This window comes from Acomys russatus, chromosome 30 (genome assembly GCF_903995435.1).
Source record: "Acomys russatus chromosome 30, mAcoRus1.1, whole genome shotgun sequence".
Lineage (NCBI taxonomy): Eukaryota > Metazoa > Chordata > Mammalia > Rodentia > Muridae > Acomys > Acomys russatus.
Window position 1 is genome coordinate 361076 of NC_067166.1, and position 13879 is coordinate 374954.

General features: G+C 40.4%; 1 protein-coding gene across 1 annotated transcript in view; it reads left to right on the forward strand.

Moving 5' to 3' along the window:
- Ghr (growth hormone receptor) overlaps positions 1–13879 on the forward strand; it is a 243728-nt gene that overhangs the window by 158092 nt on the left and 71757 nt on the right. Inside the window, 1 exon segment of the mRNA XM_051172293.1 lies at positions 6733–6798. Coding sequence (XP_051028250.1) covers positions 6733–6798 — 66 coding nt within the window.

Consider the following 13879-nt stretch of genomic DNA (forward strand, 5'->3'; position numbering starts at 1 on the left):
TTTTCACAACTCTGATTTCTTTTTCCAATGTCTTACATAGATAGTGTCTAGCTATCTAGCAAAGGTTGTGAGTATGAAAATGTGCATGAGACTACAATATTGCTTCAGTTCTGTCTCGTTGGTTTGTTTAACTCTCCGTCTCATACAGTGGGCCCTGTGGTTTACTGGTCAAGGACAGAAGAGACATGCATCTTCATGGAGATGTGGAGATGTAATGCTGCCCATATAAAGGGCTCAGAGACTTCTGTTCATATTACACGGGCTTCTTCAGGGCTGCCAATCATAATAAATACGTGCAAAATAATGTACTTTTATTCAGAGAAAACTATGGGTGAGAGTTTAATTCATTTAATGAACCACAAAAGGAAAGAAATTCTGGCTTAAACCATGATGAGATTTAGAGTGCCAAGGGGCCAAGGGGCCAAGAGGGCAATTGTAGCCATAGAATCTGCCTGATACCAACTGCTGACAGTGACAGAGGAGGCCTGGCTCAGAGAGTGCCACACATCTTATCTGGTTCCTCATAAACCAACTCCTGCAGAGCATTTGTGCTCAAACTGTCATCAACCTGGTCTATCTGCTTTCTAGAATTTCTGAAGCAGTCATATGTCGCTCTACTAATTCATCAAATTTCTTCTAATGAGCACAGGATGGGGTGTGTGATAGGGTGACCCTAAGAGCACACCAGATGATACAAAGAGTTTCCTGCATGCTCCTTGTCACAGGGTTTCCTGAAATGAAGAGGTGGGGTGAGAATTATGAATATGCTCATAGGACTTTGTGATATCCACACTGACTAGTGCCTCGGGGATTCCATAAGTCAGAGCCTTGGACTGGATACGTACTAAATGCCATAGACATCTTGATGCCTTGGCAGGTTTGGAAAACAGTGGAGTGAATCAAGTTAGTGTCTAGCTACCATTCAAAAATGAGCTCTGTTCTGTAATTCTAGCTGGCCTAAGACAAGCTAGAGGTCAGATCCCTCACTCGCCATGTGTAACTTCTAGCACAACCACTCCAGAGGGTTGTTGTGAGCATTTTTCAAATGGTGCCTAAGTGCATTCTAAGCATTTTCTAAATCTGGGATTTAAATATCACATTGCACTTTTTACTATTCCTATTACAGAAGACCCTTCAGGGATAGTCTGAGGTACAGAAGCAGTATGTCCAAACAATGAATTTGATATTGCACCTTTTGCAAGCATAAATTAGAAGGAGAAAAGCACTCACTGGAAATGGACATCAAAATTTTACAAAGAAGAAAAGAAAGATGGGTGTGGGTCTAAAGGTTTCCAGAGGCTGAGATCTAGGAAGGAAAAAATTTATAGACTATTATCAATAATAAATAGACTTCACAAAAATGGAAAAGTCCTCAACGAATTACAAAGTTTCCAAGTGGAGATTCTCATGCTAGAATGTCTGCTTCTCTTGTGGCCCCATACAAACACTGAGAGAAATTGCAGTTTTGCAATTGTATTACTCTACTAGAGACCATCTCCTGTGCACCTAATGGCTCATAAAGACTAAGGCAATAATACTTAGCCTGAGGAAATCATTGTGCACCCTTGAACACAAGCAAATAAGCCACAGCAGCAAGGAATGGAAGCATGGCATGCACAGCTGCTGGGTAGAAGAGACGAACACTCTCAAAGGACATCTTGAGATGAGCATCTCATGGCAGTTACAGCATCACCATTGTCATCGCCATAAACATTTGTTAGCAGTAAGGCAATAGTTCTCACTCCCCAGGGCTTCCCTCGCGCCAGGTGCTCTGTGTGGAGCTTCAGGTGCATCATCTTCTATCATTGTGGAGAATGGTTGTCATGAAGTACTGTGTTTTTCTGACTTGTGTTCACATTATTCGTTAAGGACTGGTTACAACTGCCACTCTTACACAAACGGCAAATTACAACATTTGCCAGAACATTAATCCTCCCACTTGGATTGGGTGTGTTTGGTCTCATATTGAATTGCTCACGTGGGTGGATTTCTATGTTCCACTGATACCACTTCCCCAGTTCTCTGGGGAAAGAAAATCTACTAACTACAGATAGCCTATAGGAGTACCTAAGTAGAGTGTTTGGGCTTATGGCTGTGTGCTGTTCTGAATGAAGTGCCATAGCCTCACGAGATCCAATAGGGAGACACGGGAGAAGGCTTGCCCCACAGTCAAGGCTGTGCCTATTGATAAGAACAACAAGAACAATAACAGCATGACTGGCATTTAGTAATTACTTGAAGAAAACTATATGTATGTAGGAACTGGCTTGTCCCTTAGATGGAGACGGGTGGGTCCCTGTTTTACAGGCATAACCCGAGGTCCAGATCCATGCTCCACTTGGAAAGTAGAGAAACACTGTGATTAGAGCTCCTCCCAGGAACCCGTTCTGGACAAGTCCAGCAGGAGGCGCTCCACTTCAAAGCACAGCAAATCAACACACACACACACACACACACACACACACACACACACAGAGAGAAAGAGAGAGAGAGAGAGAGAGAGAGAGAGAGAGAGAGAGAGAGAGAGCTCATGCTTGCAGAACAAAATTAAGTCTTTGGGCAAGATCATTCCCAAAGTGTGTCTGATTTCATTCCCACGCCAACATATCCTAACTCATGTATTCAACCCACTGCCAGTGGATCACAGCTCGGTCTATGTAGATTGTGTCTTGTGCAGTCGTGTTCTTGGCTCAATTGCGTTTGCCCTTCTTCACCATTGCTTGTTGTCCTGAACGTGGCAACTGTTTCATAGAGTCACTTTCTCCAAGAAGCTTGTCTACAGTTGTGAACGGTGCCATTTTGCTCCCCTAGTGCTTGGCTGCTTCTTTTATGGAATCCTGATGGGATAGAAATGGCTATAGGCTTGTTTCACTTTTTTTTAATCCCAGTATCTAAAGCTTCCTATAAAATGTTTATTGATCCCCTTGGGTTACATAATAAATGGAATCCCTGCAGATCATAACCAAAATCACTGTGTGGTGGCCTCATTAATTGACATTGCTGTCAGAGTTGTGGTCTTTGCTTACACTCTTCCTCTATTTGCCTTTTTCTCACTGGTCAGAACGTGGAGACACTGGGTACATGACTATGACACTAATTTAAACTGATGAGTGAGCGTGACATTTGCGTTTGCTAAAGCAGCATGTTGTGCATTACATTTGTAACCAGCATCCGCTTTCCAAAAGAATGCCATTTGTTCTTTTTATGTCTTGATTCATTGCATGTTATAGAGTGTTGGCTGAGCAAGGCTTTTGCTTCATGAAAATGTCATTAAATGTGCCACAGAGCAGGAAACACCATATGTCTCTGTGAGGAGTCAGGGGGTCCAAGGCTCCCCAAGTTTTTCCAGACCAGCAGTTTGGCTCAGACACTACTCAGAACTGACTTGCACATTCCATTCCAGGCATCATTCTGGGAAAACTTGTCAGCATTACTGCTCACCTAAGAACTGGACACTGGTGTCTCTTCTCTCAATTTCAAATTGAAAATTGAATCAAACACTGAATAATTCCATAGGCTAGTGTTCTCTCTCTCTCTCTCTGCCTCTCTCTCTCCCCCCTTCCTCTCTCTTTTTCTCTCTCTCCCTCCCTCTTTCTCATTAATATCCTCCACTTTGAGTTATCTAAACCGTAATAGTGATTAATTATCAATAAAACAGGTAACTTACAGTGGAGACCATATACATTTGTTTGTTTGTTTAATGGAATGTAGAAAAAGGAGATTTAGTCAATGTGGCCACACATTGCAAAGACGCACAAATGACCCAAGTTCATCTTTGATAGTCCTGAAGTAGGATTAAGTTTTAAGTAGAAGACCAAAGATATGAACATCTAAAAAAAAAAAAAGCCCTGGCCAACGTGTTGCCCAGGCTAGACTTCATGTTAAGACCCTGTTTCAAACCAACAAAGTGGACTTCCTTGTGCTAGCCCTTCCCAAAAGGAATAAAGATCGTGAAAAATGGTTCTTATACATGGCTACCTGGCACTAACTAGTGTGTTCTCACCTTCTTTTCTACTAGCTGTTTGTTGTATTTGTTTCAGAGATATAAATTCAGTTAACTATGCTTAAAATAGTATGGGGGGGCTGGAGAGATGGCTCAGCAACTGTGAGGACTGGTTATTCTTGTGTGGAGCACCAACGTTAAGTGCCCAGCACCCACATGTGGATCACAGATATCTGTAACTCCCGATCTAGAGGGTCCAGCACCCTCCTCTGACCTCTGTGGGCACCAGGCATACATGTGGTAAACATATATGCATGTAGGCAAAACATTCATACACATAAAATAAGAAGTCTAAAAATGTATGTAATAATATTTTTGTGCTCAGTTTGAGGTGACATATAATGAAACAAAATGTATTGATTTATGACAAGGAAATTGGTGATGGTGGTAAGACTAGCCCAAAATAATAATGAGAATATTAATGCAAATCATAAATTTTTTAATTATGAAGTCAGCAGCTAGACATAATGATATTGTCAAAAAATACAATTTTTTGCTTAGTGTTCATATTAAAATGGATGCTTAGTACATTTTTTACTCTGGGAAATATATATTGTCTGCTTTTATTTTAATTACTTGCCACAATCATTCATGGTAGTAAATAAGCTTCTATAAATGAAAAAAAATGTAAAAATTCAAGAGTAAATAGAAACTTTGAAAACCAGTATATATGAAATTTATAATATTATAATACTAGTTTAAAATTGATTCACCAGAAAAATTCAAATCTTTATTTTAGTCCTTTACCTGATAATACCCAGATAGCCCCAGGATGCCCCCCAAAAAATAATTTGTACCCACATTAAAGTCTCGTATTTGATAGAAAGCCTTAACTCTGTCTAGTAGAATTTACATTACTTGCAACAGGTACAATGGCTGCTTCTTCTCAAGCAGATACCTGGAAAAGGGTCATGAAAACGTCAAAAAGTAACTCAAAGAACAAGTGGACCAAACTTACCAGGTCTGAAATTCAGAGGGATGGGAGTGGGTGAGCTCACTGCCCACTTCGTCTTTGTCTTCTTTTTCTTTCCTGTATTTTATGAGAGACAGAGTTCTCAGTGTGTGACCTCCCATTAGCTCTAAGACAATATTATCAGTTGTCTGAGAGAGTACAGAAAAAACAAGCACAATATGTCTGACTACAGTCTTGAAAACAGAGTGCCTGGGTACCCTTGATCGCCAAAATGCTATGTGAAAATACTCTTGGCTAATGCTGAGGTGTGAAGGACCGTCCTATAGATAATTAATTCTCACACTGCCTACCTGCAGATAATGTCCCATCCCATAGATTGGCAGGTTAGTGCCACAAAACTGTCTCTCACTTCAGATGACAAAAGTATGTGTAAAAAACACTGGACTTCTGAAAGATATCTTAGCTATAAATAGGTTATAATTTTGAAAGATTTTTCAGCTATAAAAAATATAGTTCCCATGACTCATTCATTAAATTTGATGTTTGCTTCACTAACACATAGAACTCATAAATGCATTAATGAATGATTTTAGTTTATTGCTGAGAGTATCACGAAGGATACAGATGATGAGGTATATTCATAAGCTTCTGCTACTGTAACAAATCTCTGAAACAATCAACTTATAACCCCTAAATAGTTCATGGTCCCTTGGAGGGACAGTTCACATCCAAGCCATAGCATGTGAAGAATATGAGACTGAAGAAGCCTCGATGCCCTCTAAACATCCCCAGGTTATCACCTAACCCTGAAAGCCTCCTGAGCTCACATATTTAATTTTTTGTGAGTGCTGCATTCTTTGGCTGCATTTATTAAACCACTGGCTACTGGTAATAAACTTAACATTAGATCCTATCTTCTCCCAAGAGGCTTTGGATAACACTGAAAAAAACAAAAACAAAAACGAAACAAACAAACAAACAGTTCTGTAACCATGCATTGACTGTTCCTGTGCCAGCTTCCATCCTAAAGAAGGAAGTCCTCAGCCACTAGTCAGGTCAATAGTGTTTGAAAAGACCTGTCACATTGAGTATTACAAATATTTTAAGAATTTGTGTGTTAAAATACAGTGGAATGACTAAATGTCACACGTAGCTCCCCTCCCTTTAAATCTTGGTGTTTGTTGTGCCCTGGTGGTAACAAGAGACGATCTATCCAGTCCTGTTAGAGCCTTTTTCACCAAGAACAGACAGCAGTTTAGTCCTTTTGTAGCTGGGGCCTTTGCAAAAGAACCAAGCTGGAAAGACAATCTTGCTGCTCGCTCTCCGTCCGTACCTACTTTCCATGCAGCCTGCTCCTCATTGACCTAGCCTATGTTTTCTGTCAAAAAATATTCAACTTTGCACTTCCCCCCTTACACTTTCCCCAGGCCTAGAAATATTCACACTTATATTATTTCCAAAAATAAACTTTTTTTTGACTAAATGTGGTTTCTGAAATTTTTTCTTTAAGAGAAACTGTGTTCCCCTTTATATGCACAAGTTTGGACTTAAATGATCGATGGTGGAATGGTTTTCATTGTTCTCTGTTGGGTCTGGGCATGAGATCAGAGGTAAATAACAACCAAAAAGCTTCCATTTGTTCTGTATTTACAGGCTCCTTGTAGTGCATAGGTAGTTTTAATTTTAATGTGTTTGTTTGTTTGTTTTTGCATTTGGGGGCCTGTTATCTAAAAACAATGCTGTAACGGTGCCGAAGCAGATTCACAACAGATCTTCTGCATGGATGGCTAACAATTCTATTCTCTCTCTTTTCCAGTTACACCAGCTACTGGGGCAGCAATTTTACCATTTGATCTGAAAAAACATCCAAGCCTGGAGACAAGTAAGACTTTCTGTCTTTGTGCTAACTCACACTGATGGTTTCCGTGTGTTAGTACAACTCAAGCTGCTATCCTTTCTCTACCTGAAATACTGATAATAGGAAATGTGACAGAATTTAAATTTCATAAGCGAAAAGTATTTTTCAGGATTTAGTTTTCAATTTCTCTATAGGGCTTTTTCTTATTTTGTTTGTTTGTTTGCTTGCTTGCTTTACTTTCTTTACGCTTACAGATTAAGTGTGGCCAAGAGAATTGATTTATTTTGGACCAACAGTAATTTATTGAATTTAGAAAGGTGCCTCTTTTTACAACTCCTTTTAAAACATTATTTTGTTCTTATTTGGAAGAATTTAAATGATGCTTGCACTGGCAAAAGAATTTATCTCTCCAACCCATTTCCTTATACCTCAAAATACTGCCTTTGTATAAGCTATGTGTTCTCTTTTACGTGGCATCACACCCCCTTGTCTTTTTATGTATACTTCATTTATTATAATTTATTCACATTACATCCTGATTGTTATCTCCTCACTCTTATCTTCTCGTTTCCACCCTCCCTCCCTCTTCCTCTCCCCTAGACCTCTCATGCAGGGAGACCTCCTACCCCACTGTCTGGCCACGGCCTATTAGGTCTCATCAAGATAGCCTGCATCTCCTTCCTCTGTGTGCCCGCAAGGACATCTTGACAAGGGGCAGTGACCAAATCATGGGCACCAGAGTTCATGTCAGAAGTTCAGCAGAGGCCATCCCCTTGTCTTTTGACTGTCTCTTCTTTTACTATCCACAAGACCCAACTCAACCTTCAGCTCATAGAAAAGGTTCCACACATTGTCTGGGTTAGTTTTCAGGCCTTCTGTTCTACCATGGAATTTTGTCCATTGTTCCATGATTACATCAACCTCCTGGAATTTTTATTATTTATGTGTTTGTGTGCACGTGTAGTCACTGTCGTCGGTGGTACTGATAATGTGGGGGTGCTGAGATCCAAAATTCTCAGCCCCAACAAGGCTCCTTTAGTGTGGACATAAGTGCAGTATATAAAATGCAATGGATTTTATGGACTACGTTAATTAATTATATTGAGCTTTTAAGTCAATTATCGTTGACTTTTAAACTCCTTTACAACACCTAAAAATCTCTTTGTGGGAGCTTTTTAAATTATAGAGCTAAATTTCTTTATTTGAAAAAGTATATACTAGACTCCATTTCATGCATACAAGAAAAGAAAGAAAAAACAAAAAAGGAAAGGGCTATACCTAGATTATTTTAAGCTGTTGCTCTTATTGTTTGTAATGACAGTGTCATCAAACCATAATTTGGATTTTTATGAGTAAATTGCACAGCATATTTGTAATGTCCCTTGGTGGTGACCCAAACTGTAGACTGATAATACTTTCAGCAAATGCCAGCTATCTGTTATTTGTGCCAGACAGCAAATTCTGAACAACTCTCCTGTTTTAGAAGGATCAAGCATGTTCATCTGTGAGAGGTTGTAGAAGGGGGAGGTACTTTGGGGTATCTAGCAGCTTTTCATTTGGTAGATGGTATCGCCTGTTGTTGTTTTCTCTAAGAAGTGAGGGCAGAGTCAGTTAAGAATGTTTACCGATTGGTACAGGCAACACATCGGACCATCAGTGACACTTGAACAGTACACATTGCTCTCTGTTCTCCCTTCAACTGGCGAGCATGGTTTCCCCAGCCACTTCCTTTATCAACTCACAAGGTCTGAGGAGCTTGACCACCTTGTCTTGTCAAATCCCAAGGCTTAATTGTGCCTGATGAGTACCTATCATTTTGAACACAGTGATTATCTGTTTGTGGTGAATAAGAAAACTGGGTAATTGTTGTTCAGATCTGATAAATCGCATAAATGCTGATCTCCTCATAAAAGGAAATGTACTATCCCACTTTTTCCTATCAGACATTATCTTCCTTTTATCCTAGAGATGATTTGGAAAAGCAAGCCCTGTGCTAAACAATGTCTGTGTCAGTGAATGGGAGCCATACAGAAAACACAGAAGCAGCTCATGCGGGATAGATCGACCCAATGCTCCCACCACCCTACTGTATGTGTGTGCCACACTATGCCACAAGCACTTAACTGTGTTGTGTGCATGATGCTGATGCGCATGTGAAAATACTAGCGAGATTCTACCAAGGGCCTCGTTTTGTTTCTTTGTTTGTTTGTTTTTCTAATGAAGTAGTTTTAGCTATAAAGCTGGTGTTCAACATAAAATACACTAAGAACACAGAATTAACAACCCTACTACAAGGTTAAAAACTCTCAGATCAAAAACAGTGCCCCATGAGAGGAAAATAAAAGAAAACCCCTTTCAGAGATTTGATGAACTTTAAGCCAAATGTGTAAGATTTTATTAAACATATGAAGACAAGGTTTTACACGACTGTGTACCCTACTGAGGAAAACTTCCCTCTTGTTTTAAAGGCCATCTATTGACTAAATGCTTGTTCTCTGACACCTCACAGGCATGTGCAGAGGCTAATTCATTTCTCACACTATAGGTGGAAGCTTATGTCCAAGGTGATCCCAAATCCTGTTGGGTTGACACTGCACACTAACTTTACTTTATGATCACAGGGAACCTTCAAGGGATTCTGCAACACAGTAGTCTTCAGATCTTATCTATCCATTCCAGTGTGCCCCCGTGTGTGTGTGTGTGTGTGTGTGTGTGTGTGTGTGTGTGTGTGTGTGTGTGTGAACATTTTTATTTTTAATGTGGTGTTTGAGAAGTCCATACATGAATATAATGTTTTAATCAACTCCATTCTCTACTCTCTGCCCTCTAACTTGTAGTTTCCACCACTCCCTCTACCCCTTCATTAACTTTAACCCCCTGAGTCCTCTTAATGCTGCCAGTCTATGCTTGGCTGTATTGTAGTTCATCCACTGGGACATAGGCAGCCTATCAGAGATGCATCTAAAGAAAACTGACTCTCTGCCTCCCAGCATCCATCAGGTGACAGATGCCCCTCAGATAGGGTGGGACTTCATGAGCCCCTCCCCCACCCATGATATCATTGTGTCCTTGGCCGCACTTCCACTGCCAAGGGTAAGAAAGCCTTACTCGCCGGGCGTGGTGGCGCATGCCTTTAATCCCAGCACTCCGGAGGCAGAGGCAGGCGGATCACTGTGAGTTCGAGGCCAGCCTGGTCTACAAAGTGAGTCCAGGATGGCGAAGGCTACACAGAGAAACCCTGTCTCAAAAAACCAAAAAAAAAAAAAATCAGGAGACACTGTCAAGAGAACAAAGCGACACCAACCCTACATCTGACAAAGGTCTAATATCCAAAATATATAAAGAACTCAAGAAATTAAACACCACCAAACTGAATAACCCAATAGAGAAATGGGGCTTGGAACTAAACAGAGAATTCTCAACAGAGGAGTATCAAATGGCTGAGAAACACTTAAAGAAATGCTCAACCTCCTTAGTCATCAGGGAAATGCAAATCAAAACAACTCTGAGATTCCATCTTACACCCATCAGAATGGCTAAGATCAAAAACTCAAGCGACACCACATGCTGGCAAGGATGTGGGGAGAGAGGAACACTCCTTCATTGCTGGTGGGAATGCAAACTAGTACAGCCACTTTGAAAATCTATCTGGTGCTATCTCAGAAAAATGGGATTAGGGCTTCCTCAAGACCCAGCTATTCCACTCCTTGGAATATACCCAGAAGATGCTCCAGCACACAACAAGAAAATTTGCTCAACCATGTACATAGCAGCCTTATTCATAATAGCCAGAACATGGAAACAGCCTAAGTGTCCCTCAATAGAAGAGTGGATAAAGAAACTGTGGTACATATACACTATGGAATACTACTCAGCTATTAAAAACAAGGAATTCCCGAAATTTGTGGATAAATGGATTGAGCTAGAAATGATCATAATGAGGGAGTTAACCCAGAAGCAGAAAGAATAAAATGGTATATACTCTCTTATATCTGCATACTAGCCCAAGGGGCATGTCCCATGAAAGCCTTCACTTACCAGGAAACTGGGACAGAAGGGAGGGCATCCTATTGGGACTCTAAATGAGAGACGCATGGGAGAATAGCAAAATAAAAGGATACAGAGGGTCCTAGAAATCTACAAGTAGAACAATATGATAGGCAGATTTGGGCCCAGGGGTCCCGCTCAAACCAAGGCACCAGCCAAGGACAATACAGGAGGTAAACTTTAAACCCCTTCCCAGATCTAGCCAATGGTCAGAATATTCTCCACAGTTGAGTGGAGAGTGTGATATGACTTTCTCACGTACTCTGGTGCCTCACATTTGACCATGTCCCCTGGAAGGGGAGACCTGGTGGCACTCAGAGGAAGGACAGCAGGTAGCCAAGAAGAGACTTGATACCCTATGAGAATATACAGGGGGAGGTAATCCCCCTCAGGAACAGTCATAGGGGAGGGAAATAATGGGAAAAGGGGGGGGGGAGGAATGGGAGGATACAAGGGATGGGATAAACATTGAGATGTAACAAGAATAAATTAATTAAAAAAAAAAAAAAAGAAAGAAAGAAAGCCTTACTCCTGGTACAGCCCACCCACCGCTGCTCTGACAAAAGCTCAGCTGCTCTCAGCTTCAAGCATTCTTTCCTTACTGAACAATTTCAACACTGAGAACTAGTTGCCTTACTTGCAGATGTAATTTAGTTTCCTCCAATGAGCAGGCTGCACACCCAGCACTACAGCTACGGGAAACTAACTCAAAGGCATCTTTGAAGTCTTTTGTTCAGAGTGTCATGTCACAGCATATCCACTTCTAAAGTTTTATCTTTTTGATTATTTATATGTTTTTATTTTTCCCTTTTCACCCCATAGGCCTGTTGTGTATCTACTATGGCTCCCAGTTTAGTGTTTTTATTCCTCAGTGTGCGAACGAATCCTTCTCTCCATCTTTATCTGTTTCTTGTGCCTTTTCCTTCTGTCCATTTGTTTTGTATTATTCCAATGTATTTTTTCATATATTTTATTTACTTTATTATATCTTAGAAGCATGTATTTTTTTCTAATTGGAGACAGAAATGGGAGTAGCTCCAGATGGGAGTAGGGGGGCACTGGGAGAAGTAGAGGGAGGAGAACTTAATCAGGATATATTATGTGAGGGGGAAAATGTATTTTCAATAAAAAGAAAAAAACTGTTGCCCATCAGTACAACTAAAAGAGTTGTGTCACAAAGGAAGTGTGGCTCTGTACGTTGTGCAGTAGATGGAACACAGGGAATTCCTGTGTTACAAGGGACTTGAGCTCTGGCCATATACTGGAGAGCAGCTCTGACTGGGCTCTGACATTGAAGCTGACTTTGAATTCTTGACAGTCTACTTGTTTATAAAGGGTTCAGTCAGCGATTCAGTAAGTAAACACAGATTCTAGTGATTGTTTTTAAGGAGACTGTGTTTATGTTGGCTCTCTCTAGAAGCCAAATGAGTGGTAAACTCTTCATGACTCACATGCAGTCCAAATCTCCAGAGGATGCCACGCAGTCTGGTGATGCTTCCCATCTCTCTTCCTTGCTTCTCAGAAACAGCAGGAAGGCAGGTAGAACTACAGACTTTATACAAGGAAAGCGGAAGTTCAGAGAGGATGTCTTACTCGGCCCTCTTACAGACCAGTAGAGAGTATAGAAGATACTGGGGTTGCTGTGCAGAATAACCATCCTTAGTTGACAAAACTAGTGTAGTGAGGGTTGCCTATAATCCCAGCTCTTGGGAAGTGGCAACATAAAGGCCAGTGGTTCAAGACCAGCCTCCGTTACAAAGCAGGATCAGGGTGAACTTGAGCTATTTGAGACCCTGCATCAGGAAGAAAATAAATAAATAAATAATTCTTCAAACAGCCATGTCAATATTCACTTATCAATGACTCTTTTCCAACTTCAAATACCTAAACAAAGACTACAATCATCATGACATACATGTTAGCATGGACGGGAAATAAAGACTCTTTATAAGATAAATATCCAGTCATAACATTTTTAAGTGTTCCTTTAATTCCTAACAGTGTTCCAAGCCATAAGTGTAAATCTATACTTAGCATTACTTACTAGAAAACTATTCCCCTCTCTGCACATGTGCCAGCCACTGTTAGTGAAACCTCTCAAATGAAGGTTCTTCTGGTTCTGTGTGTGTAGTATGTTCTTTTCTTTCTTTTCTTCTTTTTTTTTTCAGGGCAGAGGAGGAGGAGGGTAAAACAATAGAAAGTGATTACACTTTTCTTATGTTTAAGCCCTTCCCTAACTTCCCTAGAAATTATAGTGTGCCTGCATGTACTCTAAATACAGACACCTAGCAGGACTTTTCTGCTAAAATATAGCATACATGTTCAAGGACAAGATCCAAAATAAATTTTCTCTTGCCCTAGGTGGTCCCAGTAGGTAGTGGGCGCTCTTTAGTGATTGTGCAGCCCACAGTTGGTCATGACCTTTTCGGTACTGCCTGATGCATTAGTCCTGCGGCTTCACACCCAATTCTTTAATCACCAGTGAGCCCTAGATCCTATATAGTAGGTATAGATTATGTCTTGATGGGACAGAACCTCTACATCTATTGTTCCAGAAAGGCCTTTGGTCCACGTAGCTACCGTGTATGATAAACAGGGTTTGGTTTGGTTTTTAGGTAATATACAGTTATACACTGAAGAAAAACTATTTAATCTTCCTTGGGTATGTCATATAGTTAATACAAGTTAATGTCAGTGCTTACTGAGAAAGGATCTATACTACATATTTTGAAAGATGTATGGGTTTAATAAAGAGTTGAAGCATAAATGCCAGCATTGCTTTTCAAGTGCTTGAGTACCTAGTGGCAAGCATGCCAATGAGACAATATGCAGTTGAACAAAAAAAGAGTCAAGAGGTGATTGTTTTCTACACAGAGACCTAGTACCTTAGTAATGAGGCTATATATCTTTTTAAAAAGCTATTTAAATGTATGGCTTCTAGGACATATATTTTCTCATGATCCACAGTATATGATTTATATTGGTCAATCACAAGACCACAGGGATTTACTTCAGTGGTTCTTAACAACAGCTTAAAGTTTGATCTTTTATGTGTGTG